Source organism: Haemaphysalis longicornis, unplaced genomic scaffold (genome assembly GCF_048455015.1).
Source record: "Haemaphysalis longicornis isolate Haplotype H1 unplaced genomic scaffold, Haemaphysalis longicornis Haplotype H1 scaffold_7, whole genome shotgun sequence".
NCBI classification, from domain to species: Eukaryota; Metazoa; Arthropoda; class Arachnida; order Ixodida; family Ixodidae; genus Haemaphysalis; species Haemaphysalis longicornis.
The window spans coordinates 59,578,021-59,597,857 of NW_027526422.1; the positions used below are offsets into that span (position 1 = coordinate 59,578,021).

Genomic DNA, 19,837 nt, shown 5'->3' on the forward strand with positions numbered 1-19,837 from the left:
TCGTGTGGCTACCTTGCGGATGAGTTGCTTGGCCGTGGTGATTTTGGCGTTGAGGCGCTGAAACGTGTGTCCGTTGTGGCGGAGTGCGTCAATGTACATGCCGAGTATCCGTATGGACTTGACTTGCGGGATGGGGGTGCCGTTCTTCGTCTTCAGCTTGATGTTAGGGGGTGCTTCACGATTGTTGCGCGTACCAGGGGGTGGGAGGATGAGCAGTCCGGACTTTGCCGGGGAGCACCGGAGTCCCGTACCTTGGAGTTGCTCTTCCACGGTGTCAATAGCTTGCTGCAGGGCGGTTTCGATTTGTCCGTCGCTGCCACCGGCCTTCCATATAGTGACATCATCCGCGTAAATGGTGTGTTTGACGTCTGGGAGGCTGCCCAGTCTGCGGGCAACTCCTATCATGACTAGGTCAAACAATAGGGGGGATATCACTGATCCTTGGGGTGTGCCGGTGCTACCCAGGGTCTTCTCTGGGAGCTGGATGTCGCCGGCCACGATTTGTGTCGTGCAGTTAGCGAGGAAGTCTTTGACATACGCAAAAGTGCGGTGTCCCATGTTTAGGTGCGAGACCTGCGCGAGGATTGCTGAGTGGTGCAACTTATCAAAGGCGCTCTGAAGATCCAGGCCCAATGGAGCGTAGTTCAGGATCCGGCGGGGGGGGTTCAGGATCTCGTGTTGAATGAGGAGCATTGCGTCTTGTGTGCTGAGCTTATTCACCGACGTTGCACTGACGAGCGGTGAGCCACGGGCGGCGTTGTTATGTGAAGCAATGGTGGTGCCATACAACGGCCGCCCGGGCCCTATAGTCAAGCATCCTAACCACTGAGCCACCGCGGTGGTCCATTCTCAGGGCTCGGCTTCACTATGGAAGTAACGGGAGTCACGGAGCAAAGCTGTAATTTTCTACGTGTGCTCTCTAAACAGATGGCCATATGCCCAGGTATGGCGTCAGGCTCGCTTTTTTATCTCGGAGTGTTCACTTCGCATGCTCAGTTATAGCTCGAAGGCACTCGCGGATTGCTAGATGCGACTTGGAATGAGATTAACGAACCCATGGAAATTGCCAACTAATGTCGTAAATATGAAAAACCACATCTGAACATTTTCAGTCCGCAATGCAAGTGTTTTTTTTTTCACATGTAAGGCATTGCTTGCATTATTCAGCAGGCTGAGCGACGATATAAGAATCGTAGTGCTAATAATGTAACTCTCCGCTGAAGGTTTTCCGCGACCACAGATCTTTCTCGTGTCATGCGGAATGTAGCGCAAACCACGGGCAACAGGCGTAGAAAACCACAAGGACAGCTGCCAACAATAAAAACTTGTCGCTGCTGCGGCCACTGACGCTTTGTTAGTGCGAAAACTGTTTCTCATGTGGGGTGCGCTTTCCGAAGTACCCTAATCTCAGTGGCAGGTGGGTTCCCCACGGAATTTACCCCAGCCTGCATTCTGGTTTGCAGGGAGCAGTATAGAGTAGCACCCACAGTAGTTGTTTCATGTAAGCCGCTCTTACCCCTCCTGGACAATAGCCCACACCCCGTCCGCTGAGACGGAACGGAGCTGTCGGTGGGCCAGAGCAGCCTTTATGTTGCCCCAGACATTTTCTATGACGTTCAGGTCAGGCTACTGCGGAGGCCATTCGAGGGCTGCCACAGCACGACTATCTAGCAACGCAGAAACTTTTTCGAGTTGTGCTTGGTTGTCATGCTGCAGGATGACGTCATATTCGGTAAATGGTCCCTCCAACAAGGTATGTGAGCAGTACATTGCGGCATTTTAACTGGGAGTGTTGGACTGAAAAGAGGAAGCCGTAAGTTCTCGTACGCCAAAACTACACAACGGACCGCACTGAGGGAAGTGCGCTTTGCCACAAGCGGGTCACGGCGGGCTAAGGCACTACAAGCATGACCAGCGTTAGGCGTGCTACACAGCAAAGAAGCACGGCGTGCTCCGGAGGCTTAGCAGGTGGCAAGAAACCACGCCCCCAAAACCCCTGTCCGCTTGCGCCGCTTAGCTTCGATGCGCGGCCGCAGTTTGTGCCCTGGCACTTTGCGGAGCACAGCCACGCTGCGCCGTCTTCGCACCAAGAGTGCGCGACCGCATGCAGTGCGGTCCACTGGGGAAGAGAAACGGTGAGCGTCTGGCCGCTGCACTCCGCGAAGCGCCGATGCCATAGAGTTTCTTACAATATACACTAGAGAGGAATCTGGCGCTAGCGTCTATGCGGCTCACATCAAGGCCGTTTGTGTAGTCACGGACCGCAATTACATCGTGCAGTCGCCTTGGTTTCATCATTAGCTTGGATTGAAATGCTTTAGTGGCCGTATATTCGAACACAGTGCAACAAAAAAACACACAGAATGGTGTGTTATTATATAAGTGGATAGTAAAACATTCGGTTTTGAAGCTAAGGAAAAAGGAAGTAAAGCGTATTGTTGCAGGAACGATTGAGCGTGCTATTCTGAAGGACAAGCTGGTAGTTAACAACAATGCCAATATTTTGGGGGAAGCTCATTAAAGAGTCTCATTTCATTAATTTTACCATTATTTCAGATAATAGGTTGTTTGATGAGTTTGGAAAGCTGTTCGAGCGTGCATACGAAAACGTCGTCTTCATGGTGAACCGGTGCACCGACCGTCAGCTACAGTTTAACAAAACTTGGGGCCCTATTTTCGACTGCACAAATTCCCGGGAAATCTGGGAATTTGCCGGAAGTCTTTCCTGATTGGCTTTCAATTTCGGTAACGTACTTCCGGCTGACAAAGCGGTTGCGAGTGCTGTCATCATTTTGACGTTTCATGACGTTTACTGTCAACAATTCTACAGTTTGCCTCTTTTTTCTCCCTACCTCAAGTGCACAATTCTTGGCCGGCAATGAAAAACTAGACTAACTACACCGGACCTGACAACTTAAGCCTGTCTTTACTTTCAACGACAATGTTGCTTGTAATACACGTCATCTTTGTGATTGGCTGAGAAGGTGTAACGTGATTTAAACAGTTTTCGGGACCAGCCCGCCACATTTTGGCAACTTCAGCCTGCGTAAAAGTGACGCAATGTTACATGTTACGTCACAGCTTGAAAATTGCGGCTGCCTTTGCTGCGAAAGGGCAAAAAATTTCCCCGACCTTCGGCGCCGCGAAATGTCCCCGAATTTGCAGCAGGCGCAGTTTCGCATGCACGCGGTTTAAAGCATGTTTTCTACCGAAACAAATTACAGTTTCAAGTTTCCAATTCAGCGATCACAGAGCATACAAATAACGTGCAGTATTTTGCTTTTACATTTGGCAATAAAATAAAATTATTTGTTTGGCGTAACCGCAACATAAGCGGGCAGTACAATCCTCTCCATGACAAAGAGAGCCCAATGCATGGAATTTCTCCACACTCGTCCTAGTAAGCTGCTGGGTCACATGATCGAACTCAAGAGAAAAATAACAAAGAAAAGTGACTATTTTGTTCATTACAGCGCTGATGGAAGTTGAGCTTGACGTATGAGTGAATCGGCGACATTGGTACGCTCCGCGGATATCAGGCGTAGCGCTTCGCTGCTCTTATGTGTCATACAAGCGATGGTCGCGGCCACGGAGCAAGATCGCGGCCTTCTTTTTGTGTGATCACGCCAGAAACTTGTGACATAGGAGCGGACGATAGCGTGGCGGCGGTGGCGGCCGGGATGGTGATAACCCGTCGTGATAACGCAACAAAGATTGCATTGAAGCAAAGGGACCAGCTGTGTTACTAAAACCGATTGAAATAAATAAATATATACGTAAAAAAAATTTGTGATTTTCTATAGATCGACATCCGCCGTTCGCTCGCCGTTGGATCAACGTTACTCGATCGCCTTGTGGTGTTGACGCCAATTTCTACCTGCAGAAATGTGTTTCTCTTGCCAGCCTCAGCTACCGTCTTAATTTTTATAGTACATATCAGGTGTTTTTATATCTTTTATGCACAATATTTGGTACCTTGGGTGTGATCTTTATAAGTGATGCGTCAAATTACATTGCATGTCGTCAGGGCTACACGTGCATCACGTCACTGATTGCTTACGTTGTGCTTACGCAACAAAACATGGTGAATTTCCCGGGAATTTGTGCAGTCGAGAATAGGGCTATTGTTGCTGAGTGAGTTGGTTCATACTTGACGAAAAAGGAAAACGTGCCGTTAAACAGTCGTGATCGAAGACAAGATATGGACGGCAGCAGGCGCCCGTATCTGTCGTATCGGGTCTTCGTCGAAGTACATTTTGGGCTTTATTATGGACTGCACAAATTCGCTGGGAATTCGCCATGTATTTTTTTTTTTTTTTTTGCGTAAGCCCGACGTAAGCAGTGACGGGATGCACCTATAGCGATAACGACATGCAGTGTAATTTGATGCTTCGATCATGAAGATCACAACCAAGGTATCAAATATTGCACATAAAAGATATAAAAACACTTGGCATGTACTATAAAAATTAGGACGGTAGCTGAGGCTGGCAAGAGAAACACTTTTCTGCAGGTCAAAACTGGCGTCAACACCACAAGGCGATCAAGTTACGTTGATCCAAAAGCGAGCGAAAGGCGGATGTTGAGCTAAAGAACATCACAGAATTTTTTTTACCGTATCTATCTGTTTCGTTCAATCTCTTTTTGTAAGATAGTTGGGCTCTCTGCTTCAATGCAATCTTTGCTGCGTTATCACCATGGATTTAAATCGCTTTTAGTAAGAGAATCGGGCTCTCTGCTTCAATGCAATCTTTGTTGCGTTATCACCATCCCGGCCGTGTATTCCCAAACCATATCCCGTTGGGGCCCAGGCCGACCACACCACCTAAGCAGGGGCGCAGCCAAAGAGATTTAAAAATTTTCAATTTTTTAACCTCCTTGGACGCAGCACCGTGACGTCTCTACCTATATGTGCGCGACTTCATGCGAGGTGGATTTCTTCTTTTTTTCCTCTCCCCTCGTTTCGACTGCTTGGCAGGCGGCCGATGGTTTCGCTCCGTGGGCGGGGCTGGCCTGCGGCGCTGGGGAAGCTGACGCACATGTGGTAGAAGCTAACCTTTTGTACCTGAGCCCCTGAGCTCTCCGCCCTCTTCTTGCGCACCTGCAAGTTGACGCTGACCTCCGATCGTGTTCGTAAATAAGCGCTCGATTCGGTGCTCGAAGTGCGCGCGCGCGGATGGACGCTTTCACGCGCATGTGGCAATTATACACGGTCCGGAAAGCAAACACCCTCATTGAAAGCTCATTCTACAGCACACAGAAGGGTATAGAATTGAGTTGGGTGCTCTTTCACTATATACACAGCTCAAAACACGATTCGGTGCTGCAGGTAAGGATTACAAGAAAGGCAGCCAATTACCCATGACTACATTTACAAACTGTCCTACTCTTGCGAAATATTACAGCTGCATGAGCTGCTACATTTTGGCACTTCCATAAGCACTATTACATTGAATTTCGTTAACATTAACTTCATTGCACTATTCTTTATCAGGAACAGTGCCACTAAGGAAAACATTGACATTTTGTTAACAGCAATGGAAGGTGTGAATCGTTCTTGCAAGGGTGATACATTGATAAGAAAGACACCGGCTCAAACGTACACGTTTTACACTCGGTCATGAATTCTGCATAATTTACACTGCTGGTCATAACAATTTAGGAAAACAATATCGAAAATATATACCAACCAAGGGCTAAGTAATGGTTGGATTGTACAGCAACTGAAGTACTCGAGGAGTTTGATATATGTCTTCTGTACAGGGCTATTGACCACAGTCTCTTCACTGAAGCCACCAGGCCGAGTTTGATATCAGTAATCATGCGTGCTACCACTCACGCTGTTGCCAATGTCGATTAGTTATTTTTGACAATTTGTGCTTCATGCACACAGAGATTTTGCTGCATAAGATACGTTATTTATAAATAGACAGCTCCAGTAGGATCCGAAAGGCGCTGATGCCCCCCCCCCCCCCTGTAATCGGGAAGGCACACCAAATCGTTACCACTTAATTTGGCTCTGTCCATTATTCGACCGTAATCGCCACCAGCTTTGAACTCTAGGTCCCGCCCCTGCGACTGAACAGGAACATGTTAGTAGGGTCCGTGACGATCCCAACTCACTAGAAGCAATTACCGAGTACGCCCTTGAAAACAGACTCTACAAATTGGTGTAGCAGCCTGGCCGACTTTCCCGTTCGGTATACAATGTGAACTGTCTGCGTGCACTGTTTTCAGTGTGAACCGCATTGTCCACAGTGTGAACTGTACATTTAAGTGTGAACTGTGCGTTTTGCGGCCACTGACTGACTTTAATGTGTTCATTTTGCGATTAGGACCCCAAGACTGCAACTGTGTTCATTATGCGAGTTGTGACCTTCCCCTTTTCTCCTCATCCTTGCTCCCCCAGGGCCCCATGGCCTCTCATTTAATGCAGTGTTACACTCACTCAGATACGTATATTCTTTTACTAATGAGTAGTTGCCCGTGAGCTTGAAGTCACGGTAGTCGCAGCAGAGATAAAACTAAGTAAAAAAGTTATCTTCTTGGCGCACTATTTTTACGATAGTGATCTCGGAGTCCAAAAAGCGGCAAAAAATTGTCACTTTTAGAGATCCACTGATGGGTATAGATGAGCAGTTTGTGTCTGTTTCCTGCGACGTATTTTTAGCTACCACATATATATATTTCTGTAGTGTCTGGTCTTTTAATTCGCCAGCATTGTGTCACAGCTCGTGCCTCAACTGTAAGCCACACACACGCAAAAAAGTATACAAATGTATAAACAAGAAATAGCAGGAATAAAAATATAACTAGTACAACACAAGTTGCTCGCGGAGCGAAACCATCCGCCACCCGCAAAGCAGCCGAAACGAGGGGAGGGGGAAAGCCGAAAAAATTCACCTCGTATGAAGTCGCGCACATATAGGTAGAGACGTCACGGTGCTGCGTCCAAGGAAGTTAAAAAATTGCAATTTTTTTAACCTCATTCGCTGCGCCCCTGCTTAGGGGGTGTGGTCGGCCTGGGCCCCTACGGGATATGGTTTGGGAATACGCATCCCGGTTGTCACCGCCGCCACGCTATCGTCCGCTGCTATGTTACAAGTTTCTAGCGTGATCACATAAAAAGACGGCCGTGACCGCCCCTGGTATGACACATAAGAGCAGCGAAGCGCTATGCCTGATAACCGCGGAGCGTACCGATGTTGCCGATTCACTTATTCGTCAAGCTCAACTTCCATCAGCGCTGTAATGAACAAAAGAGTCACTTTTCTTTGTTATATTTCTCGAGTTCGTTCATGTGACCCAGCAGCTTACTAAGAGGAGTGTGGACAAATGCCATGCATTTGGTTCTCTTTCTCACGGATAGGCTTGTACTGCCCTCTTATGTTGCGGGTGCGCCAAACAATTTTTATTTGATTGCCAAACATCAAAGCAAAATACTACACGTTATTTGAATGCTTCGTGACGCTGACTTGGAAAGAGTCTAAACTTTTATTTCTTTCAATATAAAACATGCTTTAACCCGCCCGGCATGCGAAACTGTGCCTGCTGCAAATTTACGGACATTTCGCGGCGGGAAGGTCGGTGAAATATTTTGCCCTATTTCGTGGCAAAAGCAGCCGCCATTTTCAAGCTGTTAGGTAACATTGCGTCACTTTTACGCATGCTGAAGTTGCCATTGTGTGACGTGATCGTTCCCGCTAACTGTTTAAATTACGTCATGCCTTCTCAGCCAACCACAGAGAGGGCGAGTATTACAAGCAGTACTGTTGTTCAATAGCAAAGACAGGACTACGTTGTCACGTCCGGTGTATTTAGTCTAGTTTTGTATTGCCGACCAGGAAAAATGCGCTTTAATAAAGAGAAATAAAGCAAACTTTAGAACTGGTGCCCGTAAACGTCATAAAACGTCAAAATGACGAAGGCACCCACAACCGCGTTGTCAACTGGAAGCACCTGACCAAAAATGAGAGCCAATCAGAAAAGACTTCCGGCAAATTCCCAGTTCTCTGGTAATGTGTGCAGTCGAGAAAAGGGCCCTTGGTTTCTTTTTTTGTTCGTCTGCAACAACTTTCGCCGCTCAGTCGTACGTCCTTCAACTGCGGCATGACCAACGTGAGGTACTATGACGCACTGCCTGCCTTTTCACCGAACATGGGTACCACAGGACAGGGGGGATTTCGGCTTCCTCGTAGCTCGTAGGCGTGTTAATGCACAGCGAAGAAATCAAATCCCCAAAATCGCTTAAGAATCCCATTGTCTTGCCAAGCCCCAGCCAAAATCGGGGTCTTCCCAGAAACTTCCACGACCACATGGATTACCACGTGCAGTTCCTCAGTAGTATACTTACTAAGAAACTATGGCCGACGCCGAGAAGTGGAGAGAATCGGAGACAGCCGGCACATACGCACTGACCACATCAGGTGGAAGAAGCCGCTCTGTCGTCTGCTACGGCGCTCCGCTGCTGCGCTCAGATCTTTCGAGTGCGAAATTTTCCAGCTATCGAAAGCTGAGTGGCACAGCGGAGCGCCGTAGGAGATGACAGAGCGGCTTCTGCAGCCTCCTGCAGTCTAGTGTGCATGTGCCGGCTGTCTCCAATTCTCGCCAGCTCTCGGCGTTGGCGCTTCGCGAAGCGCAGCGGCCACGGGCTCGCATTTGCCCTTTTACAGTAGACCGCACTGTACATAGCGTGCATGCGTGTAGAATTCTTGTTAGGGTTCAGGGACTGAAGTAGTAAAGCCGACGATCCGCACTGTTCCCGCAGGTCACACGTCGTGTAAAAGTGTAATGTCGGGCTTCCATATCCTTACCTATTTTATACTTCAACCGTTTAAGCATCGGAAGTGATTCGTAGCTCCTAGTAAGCAATAACGTATGAACAAGAGAGAGAGAAACAACGTTTTTTATTGTCCGGCAAAAAGACGCGGCCTGAACGTCACGCTGGACGGCCACCCGGCGCTCGCTACCTACTCGCACCCAGCCTCCGAGGAGAACGTGCTGTCGGCCGCTGGCGCTCGAGAGCCTCCAGCGCTTGCTGGACGGCCTCGCGCTGGGCGTCGTAGTCCACACTCGCCACCGCACTCGCTAAGCGCGGCGGCAACGCGTCTGTGACACCGTCCTCTACTTTGCATTTCCACAGCATGTGCGCCATGGTGGCTCGGTCCTCGCCACACACCGCACACACGTCACTGGCGTACACCTCTGGGCACACATGTTTCGCCACCACCGGTGTCCACACCGCTCGCGTCTGTAGCTGCCGCAGCGTCACCGCCTCCTGTCTCGTGAGCTTACGGTGGGGCGGCGGGTACGTCCGCCTGCCCTCCCGGTACCAGTCCAACACGTCCTTGTACGAGGCGATCGGCACCACTTCGTCGTCGTCCTCCGCAGGTCGGGGGCTCGGGCTCGCGCCGCGGCTGGTGAGCGCGCGCGCCGCCCGGTCCGCCGCCTCGTTGCGGTTCTCGCCCGTGCTCACCGGGCCCATGTGTGCCGGAAACCATTTCACCGTCACCGGCACCGGATGAACAAGGAGTCCACTGCAGTTGCTGTGACTGGAATTGTGACGTGAACTGGTTGTTATTTGCACTTCCTGATCGTGCCTAGTGCACAGGTCTTCCGCAATATATCCGCCTTTCGTCAGGAAGAAAGGAAGGATGCCTGGGAGGCTTTTTTATCAGTCATTTTTTCCGCTAATAACGAGCTATGCTAGGAAGCTGCCTTGCTGATCCAGACATTTTGTAAATCAAGATGGCTAAGCTAGTTACGCGTTCAGAATATAAAAAATAAATATTCTGCGATTACCTGCGTTACTACCCTTGAGGAAGAGCATAGTAGGTTGCGCTGTTTCATCCGTGATTATAACCGTATAAAAATGGTTCGTTCACTGTGTGTACATCTATCATGTGGTTCCTCGCTGGTAACTTTTTTCGCTTTCCCCGGCTCCGTATATTCGAAACAGTTTTACCCTTTTTTGCCGAAGTTCTTTGTGAGTTGCGCGTGTGACAGTTGCAAATTTTCGCAGTGAACCTTCGAGAAAATTGGAACACCAAGGTTCAGTAGGGATCAGCGTACATATATTTTTCCTCCTGGCTAGAGTATAACAGCTGTATGGAGGTTAGAGCGCTCGAAAAGCTAACAGAATCATTCGCTTTTTTTTCCTCATGCAGGGCTGGCTTCCCTTTTGTAGTTGAAGACAATCTGTTGGCTCACAACGTACATCCCAATGACTTAGTTTGCACCTCGAAAGAAATATACTGGAATGATTCTTTGGAGAAACCCGACAGTGTCTACATGGAAGGAGGCAGTGAAGACGTTTCTTTCGACAAGCCGCTCGACAAAGAATTTTTGTTCGTCGAATGTGCCACAAGGAAGTCCCCAGACTTCCCTTTCCACGAACAGTTCCTCCTCAACCCGAAGCTTAAAACCTTAAAACACGCACCGAAGAACGGTGCCGCAATGCTCGTCGACAAACGCCTCACAACCTCAGTGTCCTTGTGCTTGGTCTAGACTCCGTGTCGTATTTGAACTTGGACAGACACCTTCCAGAGACGGCACGGTTTATGCGTGAAGAACTCGGTGCCTTTGAACTTCATGGATACAACAAGGTTGGTGACAATTCTTACGCGAACCAGGTTCCGCTCATTATGGGTCTTAAGGATTTTGAAGCCAATAAGGCAGCACCTGACGGCTTTTATGACAAGCTGAGCGCGCAGTTCATATGGAATAAATATGCTGAGCGGGGATACAGGACAATGTTCCTGGAAGAATGGCCTTACTACGGGGTGTTCAACTACTTCAGAAAAGGTTTTCGCCATTCGCCTGCAGACTACTACCTGCGGCCGGTGATTATGGCCATGGATAAGTCCCCGAGAATGACGCTGAACTGGAAACGTGTCCGCTGTGTGGGACCTACCATGCCCTTCGAGGAGCTACTAAACTATCTGGATCGCTTTACTCGGATGATGGGAGATCGGCCCTTTTTTTCTTACACCTGGATCATTGACATCACACACGACTCGCTGAACAGTGCGGGTTACGCTGACGTCCCCTTCCGACGGCACCTGCAGTCTCTGCGGGAGTCAGGTGTGCTCAATCGCACTGTCCTCGTCTTCCTCAGTGACCATGGCCTTCGCTTCGCAGACCTGAGGGCGACTTACATCGGAAAATGTGAGGACCGACAGCCGTTTGCTTTTCTAGCATTTCCTCATTGGTTTCTAAGTGCAAACCCGGAAGCAGAGCGCAGCCTCAGGGTAATCCAGCAACGTCTCACCACGCATTTCGATGTGCACGCCATGCTCGTGGAGCTTCTCGATTACCCTCGCCTCAAACATCCCAACACAACGTATGGGCTGAGCCTGTTGCACGAGGTTCCGGACACGAGGACGTGTGCGGACGCGTTCATTAGACCTCACTGGTGCACATGCAGCGCCCGGGCCAACGACACTGTGCCGCAAAAGTTCACCGCCTCACTGGCTGAACAGCTTTTGCTGAACATCAACGAGAAGGTTGCCCACGAACCAAGACGGTGCTCCCAGTATATGCTGCTTCAAATTATGGACGTTACGGTGCTCCAGCCAACGGCGGCTGAGCGAGCAACCAACACCGCCCTTTACTGGGTCACAATCAAGCTATCTCCTGGTGAAGTGCTTTTCGAAGGCACGGTGCGTGCACATGGGGACAACATGACGGTGCTAAAGGACATCAGCCGCTGTAATTCGTACTATGGCTCGTCTTACTGCTTGCCCAACACTTGGCTCGACATGTTTTGCTACTGTCGGCGGACGTTCGGGGACGTGATTTGATCCAGGCGTGTTGAACTGGTTTCTTGAACTGTTGGTGTTAAATAGTGGCAACGTACTCAGTCAGCACAGGCATGGAGAAGTGCGTAGTGGCTCAAAGAAATGTTAGGGAATGTTACAGACGTCAACCGAACCACGAATCAAAGCTCGGAAGATAGGCTACTTACACTTCTACGCGTTCTTCGAACAACCATACTCAATATGCTCATTTGCTCCTCAAATGTGCACCTAGTAGAAGGTTGTTTCAGGCCTCAGGGCGTACCCCTATGCGACGTTGGCCGTACTTTTTCTTAGCTGTAGTGTGGCGGACATGTAGGAGCTCCGCGTAAGGTTATCGAAAACAAAATCGTCTCTTAATAAAGTCGTGTGTATAGTAAACACGGTGCATAGGCGGGCCAACGCTACTGGTACAGTGGCCCAACACAGCCTTGACATACAGCATATCCTCCTTTTGAGCTTGTGACAGCGTATTTCGCTGTGAAAAGGTGTTCTTGAAGTAAATAACTGCCGCTTTATGCAGTGCATGTGACTGATTTTAATTTGTGCCATCATACCACAGGATTTTTATTCCTGACGATGTCGGGATGTCCCACGGTTTCGTAACAGACGTCTATCATGTTTAACATTGTTTGATGTGTCGCCTTGTTTCAAGCGACTTGTTTTATGTTTTGAAAAGGCCGTAGACAAAGCCGTGCCAATAGTTTTTCGGGCGAAGTTACCGCTATTTTATATTTCATGTGTGATCATTGCGGAGATTCCTGAATTGTTTTGTTGCGTGACATTTTGTTGGGAGTATTTTTATCTTATTTTTAGCCCAGTTGTTAAGGTCACGATTGACATAGAGGGCATGGCACTGCATGTTTGACTTAGTTCACCAAAACAGTGTTCTTTTTACTGGTTAAGTCAATCTCCAAGTTTACGTAGTTTTGGCTTTTGTTGGTCATTTTAAAGAAGCTAAGGTCGAAGTTACCTTCACACAGTTAAACAATAACGGGCTCTTTCCAATGGCGGCCGCTATTGAAACTTGACCCTGGGAAAGTTCAACGCACGCACTCTGTCTAGCGAGGGAAGCTTAGCTGTACTACTACAGGAGCTTTCGGACATTAAGTGGGATGTTATAGGGTTAAGCGAAGTTAGAAGGACAGGAGAAGGGTTTATAGAGCTCACTAGTGGGCATATTCTGTGCTACAGTGGGCCCCAAGAAAACAAAAAAAGACGGGGTCTGATTTTGATAACAGGAAATGTGGAGGAGTTTTTCAGCATTATCCAGAGAGTTGCGGCTCTTGTGATCAAGCTAAGCAAACGGTAGAAGTTAAAGAACTAGAGCAGCTAAGTAAGGTTCGGAGCAACGATCACAGGATGGTTAGATGCAAGCTAAGGCTGAATCCCAGAGGAGAAGGAATGGGACACGTAAAAACTGAGAAAGCCCGCATGAAATCCACCAGAGCCAGATCGCAGAAGTTGAAAATAACCCTTCAAAACAAATTCTTACTTTGAATGAGCAGAACGAGGTCAGTGTAGACAGGCTCATTGACAACCTAACATCGGTGCTCAGTGAATCGGCAGATGCTCTGGGAGAGGCAACATCTAGGGAACAAGCTGGAAAACTAAGAAAACGAAGGAACTAATTGCCAAACGTAAGAACATCAAATTGTCATGTACAGTGTATCGGATTCAATTAGTCAAGGTGTCAAAACTGATGAACAGAAATAAAACAAAAGCATCAATGCATTGAACATGGCAGTGATTGAGGAAGCGCTGCATATAGGAGGATGCTTCAAGGCAACTAAGAGAAAGCTAGCCATCGGTAGACGGGATATAAGGTGCCGTCAGAAGTAATTGGGGCACGGGAGCTGTGGTCAAACCGCATAGCAGCGCCGTGTAGCTCCACCGGCGGTAAACTATAAAAAAGCAGAACACGCATGCGTGCCTGCCGACACCCATAGCCCCTCATTACTTCTAAACTCACTCTTTTAACGCGGCTACGAGCGTTGTTCGCAGCATGTTGGTCTCGACGATGGGGCTGATGACAGAACCACCTAAAAATATTGGGAAAGAAATGTCACTTCAGATCCGTGCTATCGCGACGCTTCGCAAACAGCTTACGTACGCTGAAAGTGCGTGAGCGACGCTGCCAGATACCGCCTCTGCTATTAGCGTCACCGCTGAGACCAGTATAATGTGAATAATGCTCGTAGCCTTAAAAGAAGTGGATTGAGAAATCTAGATGGGCTATCACCGTCGGCAGGCGCGCATGCGTGTTCTGCTCCTTTCGTTTACCGTCGGTGTAGCTACACGGCGCTCCTATGAGGTTCTGCCACAGCTCGCGTGCTCCAATCACTTCTGACGGCACCTGTACACCCTCAGAGATCAGCACGGAAAGATTACACACAACTAGGACGAGTTAGTTAAGGTAGCAGAACGATTCTACACCAGGCTGTATGCCAGTGACGTTATACCAGGGGTAACGGCTGAGAGTACAAGCTTAACTTTCGATGTCCCACTATTAACTAAGAAGGAAAATGGAAAGGCTCTCAAAAGCATGAAAATAGGAAAATCTTCAGGTGACGATGGCATAACCGTAAATCGTTTGAAGGAGGAAGAAGAAATTGTACTGGAAAAGCTTGCTGTACTGTTTCCGGAAAGATTTAAGACTCAAAAAGTGCGCTTGACTTGGCGAAATTCCAACGTTATTCTGAATCGTAACGGAGACCCCAATGACCTAAAAAATTGCTGGCCTATCAGCCTACTCTCAGCTGTTTACAAGCCCTTTACCAAAGGTATAGTTAGCCGCATAGGTGACAACCTGGATTCCAATCAACCAAGAGAGCAGGCTGTGTTTAGGAAAGGGTACACAACCATTCATCACATCCATGTCATCAACCAAGTGATAGAAAAATCCGCTGAGTACACTAAACCTCTTTACATCGCCTTCACACATTTACGAGAACGCTTCGTATTCCGTACTCACCGCAGCCGTTTTAGAAGCACTAAAATACCAAGAAAGAGAGGAAACCTACATAAGACTTTTAGAAGAGATATATAAGGGATTCACGGGTAGGATAACCCTCCACAAGCAAAGCGATAAATTTCCTATTCGAAAGGGAGCGAGAAAGGGAGATACCATCTCTCCTAAACTATTCACCGCTTGTCTAGAGGGAATATCTAGGAAGCTTGACAGGGAAAACATACGATTAAGGATAAACGGGGAATAGTTAAGCCCTTTGAGGTTTGCGTATGACATAGCCTTGCTGAGTGGGACTGCAGAACACATACAAATAATTTTTGCAGAACTACAATCAGTAGCGCGGTCGTGTGGCTAAAATAAATATGAATGAATATAAAGTAATGAGGAGTAAGCATGCCAAGAACGTCTTATTCAGCTTAAGAAACGAAACGCTAGAAGAAGTAAATGAATATAACTACCTCGAACAGATCATTAGTGCTTACCCCAACCGCAACAGAGAAATCCGGTGCAGAATAGGTGTGGGTTGGGGAGCACTCGGCAAGCACTCCCACAATGAGAAGCAAGCTACCTCTGTCACTCAAAAGAAACATTTACAACCAGTGCATACTACCGGTGATGACTTACGGAACTGAAACTTAGCTCCTTGCTAAACACCTAGGAAGCAAACTTAGGCCGGCTCAACGGGCCCTGGAACGAATTATGTTTGGAATAATACTCAGAGATGAGAAACGAGCTACCTGGATTAGAGAACAAACTGCAGGGTGCGCGAGGTATTTGAGGACGCTATTCCTTATCGCCATAGACACCAGCAGGCTCATCATATATATTTAGGCGTACAGCTTCTTATTCATCGACCCCTTATGCTTCGTACTGTCCAGTTTGTTCAGAGATGGAAGTGTGCAAGTTGAAGCAGGGAATAAAACGCCAGGCAGTCCTCGTCGCCCTGGCCACGCACCACAGTGACTAAGAAATTGCTACCTTTGTTTTACAAAGTGCGGACGGAGGTGGTGTGTTGCGGCGGTGACGTGGCAGGTGTAGCGAAAAGTAAAAAGCACAGTCAGCGGTCAGAAATCGTCAGAACCCCTTAATTTCGCCGGTGGTGGTGTTATCCGTGCTCCACAATGAGGGTGATGGCATGCTGGCACACTTTTTGCAGGACTCCGCGTTAATTCTGACGGTTACGTGGATGTGCTTGTTTCCGTTGTAAATCTATGGATAGAGAGTGTTTCGAAAGAAAGATCTAATGCCTTTCACCAAGATTCGGCTCCTGCCCACACCGCCTGCGTAACCCAATAGTGCCCACCTGACAACGTCTGCGACCCCGTCCCTCCCAACTTGTGGCCTTCTAGCTCTCCAGATTTAAATTCTCTTTACTACTACGTCTGGGGCGTAGTTGAGTGAGAGGCCAACAAAGAACCACATAATAGAAAATACTGGCTGAGGGCCGCCATTTCTAACTCAATCGCCAACATCTCTAAGGTGCTCCAGATCCGTGCATACAGCCATTTGCGAAGCCGAATCGAATAACTTATTGCTGCCGATGGAGGATTCATTGCGTAGTTATGGAATTAAACCATAACAGAAGTACATCGCAAAGTTTGGTGAAAATATGTCTCATTTTGCTGGCGATATTCGGTTGTGCCTGACGTCAACGTTCTGTTCTCAAATACCTCGCGCACCCGGTAGAGTTGACGATATCATAGTTCAAATAAAGAAAAAGAAATGAATTTGGGCTGGCCATGTAGTAAGACGAACGAACAACAGGGGGACAATTAGAGTAAGAGAGTGGGTACCAAGAGCTGGGTATGGAAGAAAGGGAAGGCCAATAACACGATGGAGGGATGAAATACGGAACTTCGGGGGTAAACTGTGAAGCCGAGCAGCGATGCACAGGAGCGGTGGGAGTTCAATGGGAGAGGCCTTCGTCCTACAGTGCACCTGAGCAGGTTGATGGTGATGATGATGATGACTTAAACAAGCAATGGCATCTGCCTGATCTTGTTATATTAAGCTCAAAACCAGCTACGTGTGTTCGTTGATGCCGCCTTACTACGCTTGTCATTAGTCTTCCATGGCGCTGAAACCTACATGAGAAATGCACAATGGATGCCGAGCTCACAGCCTCCCAACAAAAGAAGCTTCACTTAATGGTTAAGGTAAAGTTGAAACTTGAGCAGACTCTTACTCGTCACCATGCGATGTAGCTCACGTTTTGTGAAATTATCAAGGTCAAACTGTTTGTGTGAAATAATCAAACATCTATGTGGTGTCGTCTCATAGGTACATAATTGTGGTCTTTCTGTGCGCAGCAAACGGCGCTGAGGCACACCTTAGGCGCATCACTTTAATGCCCATAAAATGTTCTATGAATGGCGAAGTGACTCATGGGATGAAAGGCTAAAATAATTAATTCCGCCTTTTATGCTCACCAACTGTTCTTTTCTCACTTAGTTTTGGTAATGGTAATCTTGTAATGCGTGCGGAAACAGTGCAGTGCAACCTGGGGACCACGCGGGCTTCGGCTGGTTGATGCATATGAAAGCAAAAGCAACAAAATATGCACCAGCGAGGGAAGGAGGACCACATCAGGAAAAAACGGCCACTTTTGTGTTCTCTTCATGCTTCTCCCCAATCACAACTGCCAAGCTGGTAATCCTGGTGTGTTCTTCGTTCTTCTCCCATTGAATTACGGTTCTGCAGGTTTTTGATTGGCAGCCTGGCATATCTTGTGATTACTGCATTGCAGGTTTTTTGAATCCCGAGCTGGAAGTTTTCGTTTTCTCGTCGTTCTTCTACCGTTGAATCACTGTTTTGCAAGTTTTTTTATTGCGAAGTCGTTAATTTTTTATTTTTGTCGTTGCTTCGTGAGTTGAGCTGTGGTTTGTAAATTTATTTTATTGCCAAATAAATTCGGATGTTATAATGTTCCACTTTCACAAAACATTTTCACCAACTCTCTCATCTGCTGCTAAACTCCTATACACCCAGGAATTTTCTTTTCACAACTTGCAATAGCGTTTCAGGATTTCTTCTCCAATGCTTCTTGAAGCATTAAAATACAGAAAAAAATCTTGGCATTCTTGTGTTGAAGCCTAATTTCTGAGATTTTGTGGAGCCAAAAAGGTAAGTGTCAAAACAGGTGGTATCGGCTTTAATGAAGCAGCGTCCAGGAAAAAAACCCTTTTGAAGGGCTACCTAAATACCTTTAGACTGGCGTCTAGTTTTCGATGCAAGCGGAAATTGTCTTAAACAAGGAAGACGTAAAAGCCGACTCCAGAAAACTAGCCGGCTTCTGAAAAATGACCTATGGTGCCTTAAAGTACAGTAGTTTTGTAGCTGTGCTTCTGGGGAACACCTAAGTTTGCTTTGATTGATTAATAGCCTTTAATCAGAAAGTGGCAGGAACTCTTGGTTGGGAAAAGTGGGGAGATAGAATAAGAGGGGCGGGAAAAAAGCATATGGATCATTAGTGTCTTATCTAGTTCTTCTGTACTGCGGATGAATTCATTTAAAACACCCCGTGTGGAGCCCTAACCTTGGGGCACTACACCTATTGTCCAGTTTGGGCCCATGATCTTAAAGTACACTGTGTGGCAATACAAGTGTTGTCAACTTTGTGCATATTCTCTCAGAGATCTTTGACAAGTCAGACTGAAGAAGTGGAATTCGATCATGTGTCACAAATTCTTAAAGATACCATTTTATATAGAAAAGTGGGTAATTACTTCCAGTAGCGATGTGCAAACCTAAACTGCTTGCAAGTGCTTCTGCCGATTGTTTCGGAGGCCGCAGAAAGTGAGCAGTTGATCTCGACCGCGGACAAAGTGGAGGTATGTGTACCTTCAATTTTTCAGATTTTGGATGTTTTACGCGGCGAACCTGCACATTGGCTATGAGACGGGGCGTAGCGTGGAGGTCCGGATTACTGTTCACTACCTAGGGATCTCTAATGTGGGCCTAAATGTCACCACATGGGCCGTTTCACTTTTCTTTACATTTTAACAGCGGCGACCGAGATCGAACCCGCACCGTTGGACTGAGCAGCACAACCCCTTAGCCACCGAGCACACATTGGCGGGTCCATGTTTATATTTGATGAAGTTAGGCTAAGGGTGCAACTCACAAAAGGTGCATTTAGGGTAACTGTCACGGTGTGGACGAGTACATTTGCCGGTGATATCTAGAGTATGGGCGGAGTTAGCATAAGCCTCATCGCCGAATATTTCTCCCAGCTTATTGGCAGAATTAAGATATAAATGAATCCTGACGATGATACGTGAATAAGTCGTTTTCCTGTCATTCAGCATTTCGATATCCCTAAAGCCGAATAGGAATTGGCCTATCTGGGTATGGAGGAGCAGCCTCGTAACGTGCTCATTCCGAAGAAGCACCCATGGGACGTTTACAGGTACACTGTCGGGCAACAATGTGCGCCAGATCGTTACTTGTCCTTTGGGTGTGAGCGGGGGTCTAGAGAATGCGGATATGAACATTTTTGCCGTGTCATTCTTGAACTGTTCGAAGTTTTGTAGTGGGCATAAAATTTGACGAGGACGGTGATATAGTTCTCAAAGTGAGACATATGATTCAGTGATAATACTATATTTCCGAGACGGAAGATTATAGATACTATTCTGCATGTGTTGCAAAGTTCCGAGGATGCCGAAAAGCTCAGATTATTCAACAACACTATACAGATTGGTAATTTGACGTGATCTGCTCTGTAGAGTATCAAATCTCTATGCGGTAGATAACAGAACCAAACACTATCGGAGGCCAATAAAAGTTGCAGGTGACATCTACGTTTCGGTCTTAAAGGAGCCATGAAGAGAAAATACAACTTCGTTTAATTTGCAAGAACTAGGATTCAGGATCTCACTCCGTTCCATTACAGCCACAAAAGAGGTTTTTTAACGAAAAAAAGCAAGAAGTATTTAAAAAACGTTCAAATTTTGCGCCACAGTGACGTGTTATGAGCAAGAATGACGTCATACGGGCCAACAATAAAACATAATTTTCAGTGCGTTAACTGCACGTTAGCATTCAAGTGATGCGGTCAAATGGAACTAGA

General features: G+C 47.3%; 1 protein-coding gene across 1 annotated transcript; it reads left to right on the forward strand.

The window, feature by feature from the left end:
- Positions 1-927: 927 nt before the first annotated feature.
- On the forward strand, positions 928-11,801 carry LOC144146309 (uncharacterized). Its single transcript, XM_077678269.1, is given in 4 exon segments — positions 928-943; positions 6,867-6,894; positions 10,152-10,416; positions 10,419-11,801. Coding segments are annotated over 4 exon segments (1,692 nt in total).
- Positions 11,802-19,837: the final 8,036 nt, after the last annotated feature.